This window comes from Phallusia mammillata, chromosome 8 (genome assembly GCF_965637545.1).
Source record: "Phallusia mammillata chromosome 8, kaPhaMamm4.hap1.1, whole genome shotgun sequence".
NCBI classification, from domain to species: Eukaryota; Metazoa; Chordata; class Ascidiacea; order Phlebobranchia; family Ascidiidae; genus Phallusia; species Phallusia mammillata.
This window is the reverse complement of record NC_137259.1, coordinates 879402-900597: the sequence shown is the minus strand read 5'-3', so window position 1 is coordinate 900597 and position 21196 is coordinate 879402. Positions and strand designations below refer to the sequence as shown.

At 37.5% G+C, this 21196-nt stretch overlaps 2 protein-coding genes and 1 long non-coding RNA gene across 3 annotated transcripts; 2 read left to right on the top strand and 1 right to left on the bottom strand.

Moving 5' to 3' along the window:
- The first annotated feature begins 780 nt into the window (after nt 1–780).
- LOC145204567 (integrin alpha-11-like) lies at nt 781–11373 on the top strand. Its single transcript, XM_080077160.1, has 15 exons — nt 781–971; nt 1322–1410; nt 1869–1999; nt 2488–2599; nt 3440–3617; nt 4772–4928; nt 5389–5486; nt 6338–6531; nt 7214–7284; nt 7638–7797; nt 8082–8167; nt 9307–9564; nt 10027–10233; nt 10613–10752; nt 11208–11373. The coding sequence occupies exons 1-15, from the start codon at nt 781–783 to the stop codon at nt 11371–11373; spliced, it is 2238 nt and encodes a 745-aa protein (XP_079933286.1).
- A 424-nt stretch (nt 11374–11797) lies between these two features.
- Nucleotides 11798–19946, top strand: LOC145205145 (integrin alpha-V-like). Its single transcript, XM_080077798.1, has 14 exons — nt 11798–12249; nt 12314–12411; nt 13025–13141; nt 13625–13751; nt 14011–14157; nt 14737–14828; nt 15080–15169; nt 15623–15731; nt 16240–16356; nt 16813–16935; nt 17412–17549; nt 17842–17946; nt 19173–19301; nt 19716–19946. The coding sequence occupies exons 1-14, from the start codon at nt 12178–12180 to the stop codon at nt 19944–19946; spliced, it is 1695 nt and encodes a 564-aa protein (XP_079933924.1). The 5' UTR covers nt 11798–12177.
- Nucleotides 19947–19998: 52 nt separating this feature from the next.
- Nucleotides 19999–20943, bottom strand: LOC145205146 (uncharacterized). The gene is made up of 2 exons (XR_013853603.1): nt 20637–20943; nt 19999–20449 (listed from the first exon to the last, which is right to left on the bottom strand). It is a non-coding gene; the product is annotated as an uncharacterized LOC145205146 (long non-coding RNA).
- Nucleotides 20944–21196: the final 253 nt, after the last annotated feature.

Genomic DNA, 21196 nt, shown 5'->3' with positions numbered 1-21196 from the left:
AACATTAACAACAATCATATACTTAAACGATTATAACAAAGCATAAAATCAAAACATAAGTGCAAAACCTAGTTTTTTTTTTACGATCCCATAAAAATTTGCAGATTTAGCCAAAGCAAATTTATCGCTAAACGTCTTATCGCATGGGTAAGACTTGATATCAAACTTAGCGATGATCACTAACTCATCTATCATCCGGTTCATCCAACCCCTTTCAACATTCAATACGACATAAAAAAAACGATTTTAGATCAACATGTCCACCTCAATCATGAAGACTGATAAAGGCATCCACAAAGTCAAAAACACCATAAGAAAAAGACAACAGTACAAAGTTAACCAAGAGTTTAGCAAAAAAAGGGAATTCTTTTCAAGTAGTGAAAGTCAAAATTAGAGTAATTTGGAGAGTGATAGAGAAAGCATAAATTTTGCGTTACTATTTCCAAGAGAACGTGTTGTTTATTTTAGAAACAATTAAGACATTTAGCTTGTGAAACAAGGAACAAGAATATGCAACCAAGCCTAACTAACGGTGTTGTTTTTTCAGTTAGTGATTTCCTACAAAACACTTTTTGATTTTTACCCTGCATAGGTTTTAGCCATGTAGATTGTAGGGTATTTTAGACTTATAAGCGTAATTATCTATATTCCACAAGTTTAGAAATAGAAACCAAACTCGATTTTTGCAATGTAACAGCACTCATATAAATATCCTTACTTTAGCGTCTACAGAACATGTAACTAGTTTGTATTTCACAGATTGTAGGGAGATAACTAAGAATGTTTGAAATAAAAAGTGCGCTACTGGTCGCACTGTTTCTACTATTCTGGGTGGATGGAAGCAAAACTTTCAACATCGATGTGTCCAGGGATGTAGTGACAACCATCAAAGTCGGGACATCAGACGACAACTTGACATCGGTTCTACCAGGAAAACAAATGACCTTCTCGAGAAATGGAAGTAAGCTAAGGTAAACGTTAAAAACTAAGGATCTGAAAACATCTGAAAAACTTTGTCACCTTTAATGCAAAATATTAAAGTTTCAATCAGTCATATCAACGAAAAACCACGTGTTTTACAATTTTGGTAGCTTATGTTAAAGCTGATTTACAAGGACGTCCATCAAAAGTAAAAACATCGTAATATTTTGTCAGTCACACTGGGCCTTACAAAGCCTTTCTTGTGCTCAGTTAACATCTAGGAGACATGCAGACTCTTCATGAAGCCAAAAAAGATAGTTCTCATTCAACTTAAACAATATGGCTTAACGATAAACTGCTTGGCACAGTTTAATTGTCTTTCTGTGTTCTTTCTGTGCAGTATTTTTCTTGGCACACCGCCGGCGGTTGGTCCAAGTGGCAATGGATCAGTGTGGCAGTGTAGAGTAACAGTCAACGATTCTTCTCCAGGTACAGTTTAAAGATAAGATAGTGAAAAAAATTCCCTCAATAACATCTCGTCAGAAAAGAATACGATATTTTTTCTATTTGCTTCAGCCACCAGGCATTTTAAAGACAAAATTTGATTTTGGAGTTATACAACCAACTCAAAACGAAAACTAAATGCATTTGCCAACACACAATACAAAAAGCTAGAAATGTCCTTCTAAGCTCAATAGCCGAAACTGCAATCTTTAATAAAGTATAATAATTTATTTGACAACTGAACAATGAAGTGAATTGCCATATTGCTTGTGCTCGCACAAAATCACTCAATTGCTCCGAAGCAACCTTATTTTGCTGATTGAAAAAATCGTTCTGCTGGGCGAACAAATTAAGTTTGTAAAAGCAACTAGTGTTTTGTTTAGGACCACACCTGTCGAATAACAAACCTCTTTTTAAAAAAATTCTTAAAAATATCGTTCCAGGGGTCACTGATACAAACTGTACAAGTATCCTTAGCCGGGAATACCTTCCGGAGGAAAGAGCCAACCACCTGATGGGAGGAGGAGGTTTGGGAAGAACTTTGTTCCCACTTTCATCTCCGGATCAGCAGATGGTAATAAAGATTAGTTGAATCGCGTCCCTCTTATTTGAATAATCTCTATAAACTGTTGATGCAAGCACATATTATAAACTAAAGGTCATTTTTTCGGATTTACAATAGCATAGATATTGGAAATTCGCTACAGGTGTATTTAAACAAACATTTTGTCTATTTAGCCTGGGACCTAAATGTATCCTAGAAGGTTGAAACCGGCTAAAACCAGTTTGAACTGGAATTTTCGGACAAAAAAATCACTAAACAACGTCTTTTTTGCGATATTTTATTTTTGTCGATTTCGGTTTCAACCGGTTTGGGGGTTCGGTAGGAGGCAAAAACCGGCTGAAATCAGTTTGAACTGGAAGATTCCGGCGAAAATCCACTAAGGACAAAACGATAGACTACTCCTTTATCTAATTGTGCAAATCTTTAGAGTTTAGACTTTGCTTGCGTTCTGTGCTGTACAAACGTAATACATAAACGTGCTGGTCAATTTAATTCAGGTATGCGCGTCGCGACGTGAGGGTCAGTGTGGAACTGTTTATTCGACACCTGGATCGTGCTACAGGGGGACAATCCCCACTTCGTTGAAATGGGTCGATTGGAAAGAGCAATGTAAGTTCTGGTCAGTGATTGTACGTTAAATATAAATGACGAAGTGGTGTTATTGGAATTGGGCCGTTTTTGTAAATACAAAGTACAATTTTAACCCCCAACCAACCGAAAGTGGAAAATTCATGATAAGTTACCATGATTTCCTAGAATTATCCCAGAATATTGAAATTGAATCCAGAAAAACGATCCTGTTTTACATTTTAACTTTTCCTTGTTTTTAATATGTCACGAAATTACTGTGAATGAATCTTATAACAGCAATTAATCAAAGAAATGGTTTCACACAAAAAGATTTAAGTGACAAAATTTGCAAATACAATGAAGTCCAACTTCTTTATCTGATTTAAATTGACTTTTTAGGTTCAAGATTCGAACCATCGATTCAAATAGTTTAAGATTCGAAACCTTAAATTTGAATATCTTGGGATTTTACCCTTTGTTACGGATTCGATGCCTTGATTTAGAACTGTTTAGGATTCGAAGCCTTGTCTTTAAAAAGCTTCGGATTCGAATCCTTAATTTCGAATAGTTGAGGATCCGAATCCTTGATTTTAAACAGTTTAGGATTCGAACCCTTCAATTCAAATAAATTTGGAATTGGAATTTTTGACGTTGAACAGCTTGGGATTCTTATCATCGATGTCAAATAACTTAGTTTATGATTTATACCCTCAAACTCGAACAGTTAAGGATTGCTATAATTAATTGTAAATAGTTTAGGACTCGAACCCCCTGATTTTAAACAGTTTAGAATCGAAACATCTGTTCTGAATTGCCTAGTCTGAATTTCAATACAACAACTCCGAATAATATTGTAAAAAAATAACTTTTTTATTGCAGCATGTTACACAAAGCGCTTCGACGTTCTCTTTCTGGTTGATGCCTCAAATTCTATTACAAACACGGAGTTTGAATCCATGCGAACTGTGTTAAAATCTGCCGCGGAGAGCTTTGAATATCTGATTGGAGTGAACACGCAAATCGAAATTTTACTGTACGGACAACTAAACGGAAGAAAGTAAGAGTTTCAAGTAACTGTGAAGCTTGCATCTAGACTAGCGATACAAGCTTACTCGTTTCTAAGTCAATGTACACGAATCCTTTGAGCTAGACCTAACATGCGTCCTCTTTTTTAACAAAAAGTAAGTAGCCCTCCTAGGATAATAAATAATACCCAAATGTCCTCCGTTTTGAATTTTTTGTATTTACTAAATACTTAAATAACAATTGCGTCTTTAAAACCGGCCAAACAGTGCGAGTTGTGGTCGTTACTAATTGAAATTCACAATTTATAGTAAGTTAAACTTCATCCAAATTGGATTATAATATTGACTGCGTGAAACTCGTCAAAAATATTGTGCCTTCATTTTCTTTGGACACAAAAGAAAGTGTCAAGATTCTTTGTCGGGAATGTGTCCTCCTTTTTGGTGATGAAAATACGGTAGGCCTACTTTAAGCCGTTTGATACGGTCTTTCAGGCACCTCAGAAACCTAATACGAAGCCGACCTGTGCAGGCAAAGGCGCCTGTGGCTCAACGGTCAATGCCAGTCCCGATAGGCACTTGTCGTGGGTTTTGCAGATTGTTTTTTGCCCTGCCTTTTGCCTTATTGGAATGATTGGAAATCGGCTCTTTTCAAAATTCCGTCTTGTCTTTTATTATTTGTCTGTTCCAAGCTGACCTTTATAGAGGTCACAATATCCTTACATATTGCTTGATGTGTTGGTTGTAGGGATGATAAATAAAATTAGCTGTAAGGTTCCCTGGCACGTATATTAAGTTTATAAAGCTCTTCTGGCAAATGTAATTTTTCATTTACTGATGAAGGCGACCTGTATAGGACGTCGAAACGTCAGAATAAAAATACAGTTGCCAGAAGAGCTCTATAAACTTGATATTATGCCTGACAGCAATAGCTTAAATACTGGTATGTATATGTTGAAGCTTAACTTGTAAAAACAATGTCCATTAACAAAATCCAAACTTAGAAACAATGAGTTAAACAATAACTAGCTATCTGACAGGCAGCAAACTTCACCACGGTCACTGTATTTTTAAGAATAACTCTTAATATGGAAACAAGTTCTCTATGAAACAGAATCAGTCAAAACAAACTTAAGAATATATATTTCGCTTGAAGCTTTTCATAGTAACCCTTACATTTCTGACACAGCTTGACATATCTGTCTTCGAGTAACAGACACTACAACGTCCCACTTGCATTTGGACAATGCATCAGCTTGAGGTGTACGCAAGAAGCAATTCAAAAAATGAAACATCTGAGAGCTGCAAATACTTACACAGCCCGTGCCATAGAACGAGCAGTAAAGGTAATAAATTGATTTACTCTCGTATTTGAAACGAATTGAAAGATATGGTGATCAAAATCAACACAATCAAACAGGGTGTACAGAGTGAATGCATTTTATTTCAAGCGTATTGTTTGCTAGGATAAGTTTTCACCTTGTTAAAATGCCCTGACATTTTTTATCATTTGAACAGTTTTCGTAAATTGGAGATCTGTTTCAATAGTAGAACATTGAAACAAAACAAAGAACTCTTACTGAGATGATAAAATAGACAAAAGAGTGTATTTTGACAAGTATAAATTATCTTGTAAAGTAGAGAAAAACGTATGCGCTGAATACATTGGGTGCTGTTGTCAGTTGTGGTGTCAGTGTGTTAAATCAACCTGAACCATTTTTAAAATCTGTTTACCAACTGAAAAGTTACAAAAAAATCTGTACAGTTTTACCCGTTTTTTTCCAACGATAAAAATATGTTTTGTAGATTGACCTCGCTCAATCAAGATTTGCGAGTGTAGCAAAGAAAATTATAATTCTGATTACTGATGGCCAGGCGACAGATTATAAATTACTTTCCTCGAGGTAAGGTTCGAAACAATGTTTTTGCATTAGTAGAATTAGTAGTTTCAGTAGAAGAATTTAGCGATCTTTGGGGGTTCCTGCAAAACCGGGAAGAGCTATTTGATTGAGGTACATAAGACTAGCACTTAAAGAGCACTAAAACTAAAAACAAAATTGTCAGCAATGTTAAATGAAACGTAGACGTTTTATTAGGCAAACTTTTGGACAAAAACAATTGTCATCATCAGTGAAAATGCTCTCTGCAACCTTTTAACAGTGTGACGTAATTGAATAAACTTTTACTCCCTTCCGTTCTATGTAAATAAAGACACCGGTTTCCCCTCTTGCGTTATAGACTTGTTACTGAAAAAAAATTTATTAGACGTTCAGTACGTGTGCAGCTCATCAGAGGCTTAATCCTTTAACTGTGGCAGGCCTAAAAACGGGCCACGAGACATGGTCAAAAATAACGTCATTAAAAAATGAACTTAGAAAGTCTGATTCACAAGAACTTCCCCGACAAAAAGTTATGGGCTGTCCGATTTTTCTAGTCCGTCAAACAGTTACAACCGCGTCTAAACTCAGAATTTTAGGAAAAATAATTCAGCAGTGAACGGGTTAAAAGCAGTAGTTCTCAAACTTTTAGATTGTCGGAGCCAAATGGTAGTTTTTAAGTGTGTAAGGCGCCGCAAAAACACGAGACCCCAGAAAATGACTAAAGATTATTACCTTGAAAGCTAAAATAGCAATCTTTGGTGGTTTTCTGAGGTCTGGTGCAACCGCAAAATAAGTAGTTGGGAGCCACATGCGGCCCTGAGAGTCGCGTTTGAGAATCGTTGGTTAAAAGTAACATATCTTGATTTGTTTTGCAGCTACGCACTCACAAAGACAAACAACGTAACAGTATATGCCGTCGGTGTGGGAAGTAAGGTCGATGAGGACCAGTTGAAAACCAGCGCAAACAACGGCAAAAGCGATGAAAGGGTTTATCTTACGACTTCTTTTGATAAACTTCTAAATTCTTTGCAGAACGTGACATCTGATATTATCCAAGCTAGCGGAGACGGTTAGAAATTTTCAGTTTGTTTCAAAACATTACGTAAAGGTCCAGGACAAATGTTGTGTATATCGACATACAAATAGTGGTTTTATTACATTCAAACTAAATATTTTAGACATTAAATTAACAAAAGATTTAACGTTATTTTAGAGACTGACTAGATCTATCTATGTCAAATGCACCTCATTTGCTGATTGTGTTTTTCACTGTTTTCAGTAGTATATAAGTTATAAGAAGCAGTAACAAAACATGATGTTCAAAACCATTGCTGGATTAACCATTAGGCAGAGTAGGCACGTGCCTACAGGCCAGTCAAAAATCCAGGCCAGTTGCAACAACGATCTTTGTGACAATGATTTAGCAACACTGATAATTCTAATTTTTTAGTTGACAACCCTGATTTTCGGGCCACTTATAAAATGTGCCTACAGGCCAGCAGACCCTTAATCCGGCACTGTGCAAAACAAATACGTTTTTCAGGATTTATCTCAAGTAACTTTTTTATATTGCTGTTTCGAAGTCTGCGAGTCGAAGTGAGTGTAAAACTTAATCTAGACTCCTGATTTCATACTCTTTTCGAATTAAAAAATATACCCGTAAAAGAATTCAGTGTAACGGACTCATAAAACAGCAAAAAACACATAATAGTACAAAACATGAGTCTTATTGTCTTTTTACAATCTTGCAGGTTTGGTAGTTCGTTCAGTAGACGAGGATGTGATTGACACGCTTTTCGGATTCTCGGGTCACAAAACAAAGGTGACTAACATTTTCCAACGATAAAAATCATTTTTTCTGCCAGAAATTTAGAAATGGATTAAAAACACAAATTAAAAAATAAGAATAGCGAATACTACTTTGTCGAACCCGAACAAGAACTTTTTTTAATACCGTTGTGGCGTTGTTGAATAAAACGTGTTTTATGTTGAAACAAATCCTGCAAAAATCGTAAGAGACATCACATAAACGAAACTAAAGATTCTCTGTGAAAAATCCACATAGTTTACGAATAAAACACATAAGAGAAGCTGAATAAATTTTTGATATAAAACCTAACAAAAGCTAAAGAATGTTTGTGAAAAATTTACATGGAAATTGTTTTTACTCTACAGGAGAATCAAGTCGTGATGGGTGTAGTTGGAGCTCATAGCGGTTATGGGAGTGTCGCAAAGTTTGACTCAACCACGGCTGATTGGCCTGAACTTATGTCTTTCGCAAATGTTTCTAAACTTTTACCAACAGAAGACCCGAGGGGAACCGAAAGCTATTTAGGTAAATCACGAAGTTGTGTATCACAAATCATGATTCACGGATCACAATTTCTGTTTAAGAATTTTTTTACTACTTACGTTTAACGAATAAGTTTTTCCAATTAAATTTGTGAAAGTTGTTTTGAATAACAAAAAGTGGATAAAAACCCTTCGTGAATATAGAAGAAAGAAGGGAATCTCACTGATAAGGTTTAGGGAACAATAAATGAATTATTTTTTTACGAAATACGCTTCATGAAATTATTTTTACAAATTAAATTTACAAGAGTAAATGATCATTTCCAGGTTACGACGTCACGAGTGGCAATTACAACGGAGGAAACGTGACGTATGTGGCTGTCTCCGCCCCGAAGTACCACATGCATGGAGCAGTAAGTACCATTGATACAAACTAAACAAGCTCCTCACTACGAAGCTGACATGTGCAGCACACGAGCCAGGCAAAGGTGCTTGTGAATATATTTTCGACAGGTTCCCAATTGAGCCTGTGTAGGTCAGTTGGTAGAGCGCGAGTCCCTGAAAGACTCCTATCGTTGGTTCGAATCCCACCACATACTTGTATTTTCTAGCCTATGCCTTGTCACATGGGAATGCTTTGGCTTGTATCGGTATGAAACTATCCATGGACCCGACTACGTACGATCTGTTTAAAACACCCTTGGACAATTCAAATATAGAAAGCAACAATGCTCACTTGGACTACGTGAACCGCTGCTAAAGTTACGGTCTTAGTTAGTGCGTTATAGCCACATCGCGTGTAGTTTGATTGCACAGACATTTTAACACCCTGTTTTACTGACATCATTTCACCGGAATGAATGATACCTATAATAACACTAGGCCTTATTGCTTCTAAGTCTTTTAGATAAGTTCTTGCATGCTCACGATATGCATTGGGTGAGTAAATACACTCAGTTACATAAAAATCATTTACATCGATTTTACATTGAAAATCACAGACTGATTACAGTTTACGGAAAGCTTCAGTTTAGTATATATTATCCACAACAGGAATCTTTGGGTGACACTAAAACGCTGAACGGGCGGGATGGGCGGGACGAGCGGGAGGTGGGTGGCGGGACGTCGCGGAAACCGCTAAATATCGGGTAAATTGCTGACGGTTAGTGCTATTAGGGTTGGGTTGAGGTTTTATAATAGTATATGAATCAGAAAATGTCCGTGCCTAAAACTTATTAAGCTGTTTCCTGACATTCAGAAAAAATGCTTGGGCGGGAAGTCTCCCTCGGCCGCTGAATGTTTCCCTCGGTCGCGGAATGTATCCGGGGGAATTATTTTTAATGATTTTCTATTGTAAAACCTTATCCCAACCTTAATAGCACTAACCGTCAGCATTTTAACCCGATATTCAGCGGTTTTCACGACGCCCCGCCATCTCCCGCCCGTTCCGCCCATTCAGCGTTTTAGTGTCACCCGAATCTTGTGCAATGAGCGCTCGTTGGTTGAGGACGATCTCTGTACAAGCACAGTTTGACATGTATTATGATTTCAGGTTGTAATATTCAGTCAGACAGCTTTTGGAACGTCAGATATGGAAAGCTACACGATCCTGCCATACAGCTGCGCCGGGTGCATGCACGACTACAAACAGTTGGGAAGCTACTTCGGAGCGACTGTGTTGTCAGTTGATGTGAATGGAGACAGAGCAGACGACTTGTTAGTTGGGGCTCCACTTTTTGTGGGGGACAATTATGATGAAGGAAGAGTTTTCGTGTATTTATCTGAAGCTGATAACACTCTTACAACATGGGTGAGTCGGTCTGTACCATATTTTCGTTGTTTGGCTGAGTTTGATAGTGGGTATTATTCTATTCCCTCTACGTAAGCAATTGCATTCCATATCCTTAACGTCAAAGCATTTCCGACTTGTTGGTTGGGGCTCCACTATTTGTGGGTGAGATGATCTGTACAACTTTCTGTGCCGCACAAACTGGTCGATGATAGTTTTCTATTCCTACTCAATTAGTCAAAATTGTTCACATTTACTACCCTGAACGCTCTGTGGAATTTTGGATTTGAGGAAGCTAGTTTACTAATATACCAGACATATATTGTTTAAAAGCGTGTTTAAAAGATGTTTTCGTAAGAAAACAATTCGGCAAAAACTCATGCCATTTTTAATGACAAATTGACGTCAATCTGGTAAACGCTTTATTAACGTCTAGTTTATTTGACTCTTTCAACAAATTTCACAAAAAATATCATTTTCCAGAGCAACGCCTATGTTTACATTCCAACTGCTCTGTTTGGAGAAAAGGACATAAACGGAAGATTTGGATCCTCTATGACGTCAGCCGGTGACGTAAACAATGATGGGTATAATGACGTCATTATTGCGGCTCCCATGGCAGGGGATGGAAAGGGCGTGATATTTTTGTATCATGGAGGCCCAAACGGTCTTGCTAATGTTATACAACAGGTGAATAAAATATACTTTCTGGGTCGAAACAAGGTTATTCAATCTATAACTATGTGAAGATTTGTTCACAAACATAAAAGAAAAATATATGAGAATTGTATGTGAGAAATATATGAGTATTGTGACTACCTCAAAATAAATTAGTTGTTTACTCTTACACAATCGCATGAAATTTACTTTTAAACACAGATCAACAAAAGTTTAAAGTTATTGTCCAGTAAATATAATTTAATCACAAGTGACAATTGGATCACATAATACGGAGAGAAGATTTCAGATTATTCAAAATCCATTGAATGCCATGGTTGAAACAAACAAGTTATTGGGTTTTGTACAAAAACAATTTTAACCACAGATTTAACAACGATTTATTCCACAGAAAATCACTGCCAGTTCTCTGTTTGACCCAAGCATTCGGACCTTCGGACTCTCGGTGCTAGGCAACGTTGACGTCAACGACAACCAAATCCCTGATGTCATCATCAGTTCGCCAACTAGCGACCGAATCACCATACTGAGGTAAAAAGAAATGCGTTTTGTTCAAGCTTTAAGTTATAAGGAGGATCGTGGGTTCGAATCCCACCGCAGGCTAGATTGTTCTATCCTATGCCTTGCCACATCGAAATGCTTGGTGACCAGTTGATTCGGTGTAACGCCTTCAACAGGCCTCGCGTGCTTTGATTTATATATGAGTGTGCCGTGATCGCTGTTCTGCATGAACGCTTCAGGGCTGATCCTAGTTATAAATTTATGTTTATCTCAACACTTCAACAAGGGCATCAAAGATAACAACGACCTTGATTCGACCTTCGAAGGGTATTGCTGGAAATACCGTAGAAATTCCATCCCAGCAGTTTGCGATTGACTCAATGTTGTTAATATTAATTCACCAGAGTAGGTCGCTTAAAAAATTGATAACTCTTCAAATTAAAACGTTTTTTAAATTCAACTTTAAAACTTTGTTAATATTTCAGAACAAAACCGATCGTAAGATTTAATACAACCTTCCAGTTCGCCAACAGTTCCTTGGAATACATACGATGCATCTCATTTGAAAATACCACCTGTCTGATTTTACAAACTTGCTTCAGTTACGACGGAAAGTCAGTTGAAGAAGAAGTAGGCAAGTATTCGGTCTGACCAAGTTGGTTAACCAAGTTCTAAGAAGTTGTATCAAAATAAACCAAACTATGAAATTTTCCCGTTTCAGACAGAAAGTTTTTTTTTTTTTTTAATTTATGCCTGATTTACGTTTTACAAAAACAAACACTTCAAGTCAGAATAGCATTATCAGCTTGTACATACAGAAAGAAAAAGGCGCATTTCAAAATGTTTTGCAGGCTTAATTTAACTTACATTTGCAAGAAGAGCTTTATTAAAGAGCTTTAAACACAAGGTAGTGTTTTCAATATATGTCATTACCCTGATGAAGGCGTCTGATATGGGACATCGAAACGTCGGCATATTATAGTAAAAACTGCTGGAAGAGATAACAATTTGTTGATACATTATGCCTGGTAGCAACAGTTTATTCATTGAGCTTTATTTCGTTTATACTTATTAACTTGTTCTACATTTTGATTAGATATATATAAGCTATTGCTGCCAGGCATATTATCAAGTTTGTAGAGCTCTTTCCCACAAATTTATCACAACGCAACAAAAACACCGGAGGCCCAATCATTCCTTATCGCGCGGTGTTTTCGTTGCGTTGTGACGTGTTTGCGTTCCATTATTTTTCCTTTGTTTATCGTGCACTGTACTAGTAGCATTCAGTGATATTTACCCTGATGAAGACGATCGAAACGTCGGAATAAATTTACATTTGCCAGAAGAGCTCTACAAACTTGATTTTGCGTAGATATTCATGTGAATATTTCCATCGACACGGAACTGAATAGATTGGAAATCGAACACCCATACATTTACAACGTACAACCAGGAATGTACGACTTTAATATAACTTTGGTGAAATACAACATCACATGCTTAGATTTGGACGTCAGGCCATTGACAGTGAGTTTACTAAGTTCAGACAAGCCTAAAGAAAGGTTCTTAATTTGTTCTCATTGTTTTTCAGCATTCGCTAACAGACCTGGACACAATGATAGTAGCAAACCTCACCTACTCTATCCCTGAAAGCCACAAAACAAAACCTTTGTCTTCTGTTGAGCAACAGTGAGTATTAGTGATCAAAACAGTATTTCGTCGTGCTGTGGTGCTCAAGTAAAACTGAACTTGAACCACCACAGCGCGAAAGTTCAGACTATTAGACTAATAGCTGCGTATTGAATGAGTATTATCATTTATCACGCATGTATTTCGGCTCAAAAAGGCCGGATTTACGCCAAGTGTATACGCTCATGACCTATTAAACCCGACCACCAACCTGTTGGAAACAAACTTACGGAACACAAATACATGAGAATGCATGAGTTCAAATCTCGCAACGAATTTTGTAAACTGCAGACAGTGCACACTGTTTCGACCTGTAAGGTCTCATCAGTGCAGCTGGTGTCGACTGGAGTACCGTTGGATGGCTACACTAGTCTTACGACCAATCTCTTGTCACCAGCTGCACTGATAAAACCTTATAGGTCGAAACAGTGTGAACTGTCTGCAGCATATCTTTTTTGGCTCTATGCTTTTACATAAATCGTATAAACCTTACTAAAAAGAAAGTTATTTGACATTGAACATATTTGTGTGAAGGCTTTTGTTCGCCTTTTACCAGTGTTCCCGGCCATTGTGTCCATATGGAATAAAAGTTAAAAACGCTTTACTTTTGCAGAAACGTCAACCATGATTTCTCTGCAACCGCCGTCTTTGATAAAAGTTGTGACGAGTATTGCCATTATGACCTGTCAATCAAAAGCGATCTACAACTCCCATCATTCTTCAACACAGAGTAACAGTTTTTTCTTGTAGTAATCTAACTATAGTGATTATAAGCCTCAAGCAAGCATCAAAACAATAACATTTTGTTTGAAAAAGAATATATATATTTTTATATGAAGTCAAACGTTTGACGTGATGCTATACATTACTACTGCCCTCATTTAGCCACCTTTACTAATCTTTAATGTGAACAATTATTTGCTTGACTTTCGACGGGCTCACCACTGAGCCTGTGCAGCTCAGTAGGTAGAGTTTGAGTCCCGAAAAGACTCCTATCGTACGTTCGAATCCCACCGCAGGCTAGATTTTGATAGCCTACGCCTTGTCATGTGAGAATGCTAGGTAGGCCGGCTTAGTTTGGTACAACGCCTTCGAATAGCCCAACGTACTATATTTTATACATGAGCATCCCTTGATCATTGGTCTGTTTTAACGCTTCAGGGCTGATCCCAGTAATGAATTGTGTTCATCCTAACCAAACACCTTTTTGCAGTGTTCCAACTCTTGTCGTTGCAAACGATGACACCTTCAAGTTAAAGTTAAACATCTCACACCAGGGTGACAACGCTTTCGGACCGTTTGTCAAACTTTCCTACAGCCCCGTGCTGACCTGGCTAAAGGTGGTGTATCTTATAACATCAGTTTAACGATCTGGCCAGTTCATTCTGCTTTTATGTGATTCATGCTTTCAAGCAACTATAAGCGTCCTTGGATCTGGTAGGGGTCGTGTTGTGTTACAAAACCTTTAAAAGGGGTAGTATAGCAAAAAAGATTGAGAATCACTGATTTAGAGTTTATTCAGTTTAATTTCACCCTAATCGGGACCCAAGTCGCACAAATATACGAAACATAATTCACAACCGTTTTTCTTTTTTTCAGATTATCAACTTTGCAAGTTACGATCCCGACCATCCAATCTGTTTCCGACCAACTGCAGCCACACAAGCACGTGGTGACGAACTCAGCACACAAACTCTAACCTACGACGATGCTTACACCAAGACGGTCATGACCAACAAATCATGGGTAAGAGAGAAATGCAACAAAAGCAAGTTACATTTACAATGAGTTTTAATACTGATAGTAAAAAGTGACTTTAGTGCAAATATTGTACTTGTGTATAATTGTTACATAGAGATCTGGGTTTGGAGAAAGTACCCTTGAAAGTGAAACAAACATACCATAAACGATTACAATAAAGTCATGTTACAAGTAAATTGCCTCTCTTATGAAAATACAACCATCATTTGATAGTATTGAGGGCCACGCAGTTAGGCTTTGGATAGCGTTTCAAACAAACGTTAACCCTAGTAGAGCTACGTTAAAAGAGCTTTGATTGGGAAAAATCTAAAGCCATAGCAACATTCCAAAGAAAACTGCAACGTTTAAAATATTGTCAAAGTTATGTTGCAAGTATAAAACCTCACACTGTAAATTTAACCAATAACAAAGTAACCACGCAACTCATATGAGATCTTGCAAATAAACCAACATTTCGCACATCTAATCAAACACTATGACATACATGCACTCCATGGACTGTTGTGGCTTTTATCCTTTGGACATAGAAACGTTTTAATGCAACTCATAAACGTTTGTGTTCAGTGTTACTTCGAAGTTGTATTCTCGCATGGAAACCTTAAAGACAACGGAGCATTGCCAGAAGTCATGTTGATGGTGCTTCTCAACACTACAGTGTAATTAAATTAGCTCATAAATAAAAGCTTAAACTCAATACGTTGTACGAAGTAGTTTTTACTTTGAAAAATAAAATAAACCTTGTTATAAAGACGCCTTATACATCTAATGTGCATCCATCTATTTGTAAAAAAAAGCTGCTTAAAAGTATTCAACTTTAGGATATTTTACAAGCCATATGTTTTAACATGACGTCTTTGATTTCATACATAGGTACAATTACAACAGTTAATTTGCATCCTAATTACAGAACGCAGAACAGCAGCGTTGAAATGGACCAGTCAGACAACATAGTCAACATCAGTTTACCCGTCAAATACAGATCAAGCGTAGCTGCGAAGTAAGCTAAAGTTACAACCCATAGATTTACAATTTAACTTCCACGTTAAGATGTGTAATTAGGATCAAACCACACAAATATACAACAGCACTTTATGTCATTACCCTGATGAAGGTGCTTCGTATGGGACATCGAAACGTCTGCATATTATAATAAAAACTGCTGGAAGAGCTGAAATTTTGTTGATACAACAGCACATTTTACAAAATTTATACAGGTATTTTCCGGGGCACACAACGGGCAAAGCGCTAGAAAACAGCGAACAAGGCCTCTATTTGAGCGAATAACGACAAATTGGCGTTTGTAAATAGACAAAACGGGCCCTGAAACGGTTTGACAAATATTCCACCTTCAGTACATATATTTGGCCATTAATACAGGCTTAATACCAAGGCATCTTTACTTACTGATATCGTTGAAACTTATTAAAATCGGTATGTTTCATTGCAATAGAATAAGTGGAGAATCAGAAATTCCCTTCAACTTCACGGAGGGACCAACCACAATTTCATCCATCTTTAACATCGGACAAAACACTTCAAATGTTCTGATTGAAACCGAGGTAAGTAGCAAAGTTGAATCGATCGTCACTTTTGCGCAGATGACCAAACTATACAACCAGTGGTGGGATTATTTTTTTTTTGTCATCCGGTTCTATTACATAAGTAATATTTTTCAGCCGGTTATGTTACAAAAAATCCATTGAGAGTAACCAGTAATGCTAACCGGTTAGCTGATCTCATAAAAATTTGTGAGATGGTTCTATAGAGCCGGTGCGAACCGGCTCAATCCCACCATTGCACACAACCCACTTTCCCTAACAAGGGTGGGTAATTGAAATGCCAACTTGACCGGCTCCACCAAAGTTTTTTTACAAGCCTTGATGTCCCAACATCAGTTCATGTCACATAACCCTTGCACTTACCATATGTATGCTTTGGCGCGCTTTATGGCGTCTTATTGTTGCGCGGCTCTACGATTTGGTGAATATTTTAGCGCAATTTTGCTGCCACGATTTGTTTCACCGAGAAAAATAAACTTAACTCGACGCGAAAAACATTTGTTTTCAGTTGAGAGGAACTGGATTTTCAAACATACCCAAATCAAACGTGACTATTCTGTTTCCGAGCAAACTTGACAGCAACAGAACCCTACTTTATCCGTTCCACTTGCAGTGCACGGCCACAGTGAGTATAGAAAATTGGAGTCTCTGGGAGTCAGTTATCACTGGCATTTCCGCCTACCCTCCTAATGTTCGGTACAATGTGCAAATGCAGTGCGATTCTATTGTGTGCTGGTTAACTAAACCAGGGATTAACTAATGATGTGGAGCACAAATCCAGTAGCGTTCACATGATAGTTTAGGCGTGTTTCTGGTGTGCATCAACGTAAACGCAAATCAGGTCGGTATAAAGAAAGTTGGTTTGTCGCTTACATTACATTCGTTTAATTTTTAAGTAGATAAAACCATGTTGTTGCTGTGTGTTTGACGTAACAATCAAATGTGCTATGGTGTTTGATTGTTACCTCACAGTACTTGTGGGTCGCGAGACTTTTCTGTACGGGCGACGCCAAAAAGTATTTTCGCATTCCTGAACTAAGCACATCGTTCAACTTTACGAATTCTACGTTTCTGCTCAAAGGGCACGGCATCCTGCACTTGCAACACATCAAACGTGGACACAGAAGGTTTTCTTCAAATGCAGAACTCCACCAGAAATTTCTCGAGCACACCAAATCCGGTTCCACTTCAACTGACTTCTTATGTGAGTTTTTTGCTGAAATCAGGGTTACAATGTCGGACCGGGTTTAGGAGAATATTTAAAACAACAGGCTTGACTTGAGCCTTTATACCCGGGCTCTAAGAATTTCGTATTTTCCTCAATTTTTATCCCTAATTCTGGCTTGGACCTCAACTTCATTGCCTCTTACAACTCAACACGATTTGGTTTCTGGTTCAAACTCAAACTACTCCACGCTCTTTCTAGATAGCCTAATTAATTAAGATGAGCACACAACAATAGCAAAGCACTGATCAAATATTTTTTCTCTCTTTTAACAAGTCACTAACGGACATCCATGCAATGAAAGTAACTTCTTAACCGTAACAAAAAAATATAGTGCAGAGGGCAGATTAAAACCAACCTACCGAGAAGAGGCCTAAAATCCGGAGATATGCTCTATATAGGCACAAACTAGGCTAACGCAGAAAATAAAGTGACTAACTTAAAGTTGCTTTCAGGATTGCCAAAGCAGCATGACAAGCACTGGATTTGAATGCGACCAGCTGACGTGCGAAATAAATAACCTCGGTGAAAACGAAACAGTAAAAATTCAAGCTACATTCCGAGTCTGGACGCAAACTTTGCGACTTCAAGAGGTAAGGGTTTATGCTGAAATCCCCACAAAATTGTTTATCTCCTGCTACTGCCCATGAAAAAATGTAAATTTCAAATCCTGCGTATTGCTAGTTTGAGAAAAATTACAATAAACTTAGTGTAAGCTAATTGAGTTTATGCGGTTATTAGGTATACACAAAATCCGTGTAGTGCTTGCTAATGCGTTTTACAAACAAATTTTTTAGACAATTATTTTGTGGAGAGGGTTATTTCTATAAGCTTTTGATTCCCACATATGATATTTTAACTGATACTATGTTGGTGATGTTACAGAATCAAAACGAGACGAAGTTGGTGACGGAAGTGAAATACTCGGCAGCAGCGTCGCCCCTAGTGATGGATGAACATGGATACCCAATACCACCGCACTTCTCCAACGTAACTAAATAAGGCTTTTATAATATTACCGTTCAACATAGCCTAGGCCTATGCTATGGCCTTTTACAATATTGCATGTAGTGTTTATTAGTAAGTTATTAGTTTTACAGGCAGAAACGCATGGGTGCTAAATTATTCGTTTTTCAACACAAGTGGAGTAACCGAAATGGCGGCATTTCAAAAAAAGTAGCCTATGTCCGAATTTCATGCGATTCAAATAGTAATCGTTAAATTCACCTAATTTAGGGGCTGCAGCGAGGTCGTAAAGGTTGTGAGCAGTGTTGCCAGGTCAAAGTGTGAAAAAGCGCAACTTTACCCGTCAAAAGTAGCCCAATTTTACAAACAACTGAAACACAAATGATTTTTAATACTTTCACCTGTTGGGGTGACAATTATTCGTACGTATCCGTATGAACGTACATTGCGTGGACTGAAAGCATTCTTTTGCTCAGCTGGATGTTAAATCTCCGACACTCTGGGCGATTTTATTAGTTCTTTTGTCAAAATTGAACTTACAACGTTTTTGACGTCACAATTTTCATGCAATCATTACTCGTCATACGAAAAAACATGTCATTTACAAACCCGCCCAAAAAGGCGCAATCCGCAACTCACGAAAAAAGCCCGCAACTCGATGTCAAAAGTAGCCCAATTCGGCGACAAAAGCGCAACCTGGCAACACCGGTTGTGAGTGTGAAACACCCCACATCCACACAGGATATTTTATTTTTCATTTTATTCAACTCTGTCGAACGTGTGGGCGCCTTTTGGCGTTACGACAGAACTTTGCGTACCACCAGGAAGGCTGGCATGTACTACTACCTAAATGTGCGAGTTGTTGGAAACCAGCTACTACAGGTCATAACACAAGCACACAATCCCAAACTATCACAAATAAATGCAACTGCAACAAGTAGCCGAGTGCCCCACACCGAATTCGGCTCATCTGGATCTACGTCTAATTTGGACGAAACTCCATGTAGCCTACAAATGATTTGTAATGTGGTAAGACTTAAACTAACCGATATCGGATAATCCGGATCTTCGCTAATACGGACAATTTCTTTGTCGAAACGGGTCCGGATTAACCAAAGTCCACTGTATTTGTTTGTGGTGGGCGCCCATATAAAAAGGCCTTACTTTTTCGGGCTAAAAGGGGGGTACCCAAAACGATACGAAGTCAAAAAACAGGTGAACAAACTATAATGTCTACCTTTTGTTTACAGATTACAACGACAGCAATTCGCTACGTTGCTCCTCCAATTGTATATGTATTTCCGTTGTGGGCTACTCTAGTCATTGCGATAGGTTCAGGTATCGTCCTCGTCGGTGTCTTGGCTCTGATCTTGTATAAGGTAGGTAAAGTTTACAAGCAACATTTGGACCGTGATTTCGCTTAAAGGGGGAGCACTCGCTTTACCGCAAAGCCAACCGAAACACTTTGTTGGGTCAAATACCCAGAAGCCGTGCAAAAACTCTCGAGTGCATAATATCTCCACAACAGCTTGAAGTTGTTCAAATTTCTCCTCCATTAAACAGTCGTAGCAGGAGTTCACAACCAAAAAAATTGGCCCACTTTGGGCGTAAATTTTAAAAAGGAATAAGTGTTGCCAATATTCGAAATATTATTTGGCTGATCTTGCCATGGCATGCATACAACGCATTGTTAACACGAAACATGGACTTCGTTCTAAAAAAACTATAAAAAAAACTGTGTGATCGAGGTTTTAATTTCCCCCTTAACTATACGAAACGATGTTTTGTTACAGAAAGGATTTTTCGAAAACGAATTTACGAAAATGCTGAAAGACGCCAAATGGGAGGAAGCAGGTACACATCATAATAATGTGTACGAAAGCGAAATGCCCACACAGGATAATAGCGAAAAGCCGTCGGACATAGTGAATGAGGAACAGCCACCAAAATACACACCTGAGCCAGTCCATGTGTTCAAGATGGACGGAACTGACAATACATATGTCAATGAAGCATCAAACTAAATTTACAACATCAAGCAATAAAGGAAGCTTCCAGAAATTTCGACAAGAAAAATGGAAAATGAACCGATTTTTTTTGTTAATATGGTAGTCACAAATGGAATCCTACCATGTGGACTTTGGATTACGAAAACACATTTCTTTTTATTTTTCATGTTAAATGTACCTTTATTTTGTTAACTGGTGTTTTTATTGTATTGCCAGTATTTCTGCAGTCTCTTCTTATTTTTCAAATATATTCTTTAACAATGGCTACAAAAATATGTGTAAGATCAGCCTGATTTTCACTTAGAATGATTTTCTACAAAAAAGGTTTTGTGAAACAAACGAAATTAACACCAAAAAACAAATATTACAAATAAATTACCATCCATTATCACAAGGCATAAGTTGATTTAAATCCAATAATATTCCATGGCCAACGTACACATATAGTCAATTTTTGGTTATCAAAACACTTGGCACTTGGCAATCAATGTTTGTCTCACTCTGTGTGCTTTGTATTACTAAAAACAAATTAGGTTAGTTGTCACAATACAAAAGTGGCTTAAAAAGTCTGTCAAAATCAACGAGATTAAAACGAGATGTTTGCTAGATTACAAACACATTTAACAAAATGTTATATAAAGTAAAAGCATATTTGTTCATGAATCAAACTTCATGTTACAAAGTAATAATAAAATAAACTCTTACCACAGTTCTTATAATACCACACTTTAGCAACCAGTGATGTAGATAGATTTGTGAGCAAATACAAAAGTATTCTAAATTCCAAGTAGATTCTATCTAACATTTTTTTTATATATCATCTTTGAAATTATTCTGCCAAAATTTTGAGGTTTTTTGACAACCATGAGTCCGGTACTTATTCCTCCAGTCTTCCTCCGTTTGCCTGAAATCCTGTTTTGATAAAAGTGCTCAAACAAGGTTAAGGTATTAGGTATTAATTACGATGTACAAAAGCAATCAGGACAAACAAAAAAACTTTACAGTCCAAAACCTAAAAATCACCTAATTTTCTTTATTTAATCCGGCGCATCAAAATCTTCACAGGTTTCTCGTGAAAAGTGCTTGGTATGTATTAAAACTAAAATGTTGCTTGTTGTGGGTGTCTTTTAGATCAGTAAAACCGAAAATGCATCACATATTTCATTAGGTTGCTTTGGTATTTTGATGCAAGAACGTAAAACAAAAACTTAGCGTGTTTACATTTCTGTTGCATAGGATTTGGAAAATGCGTCACCGAAAGTGAC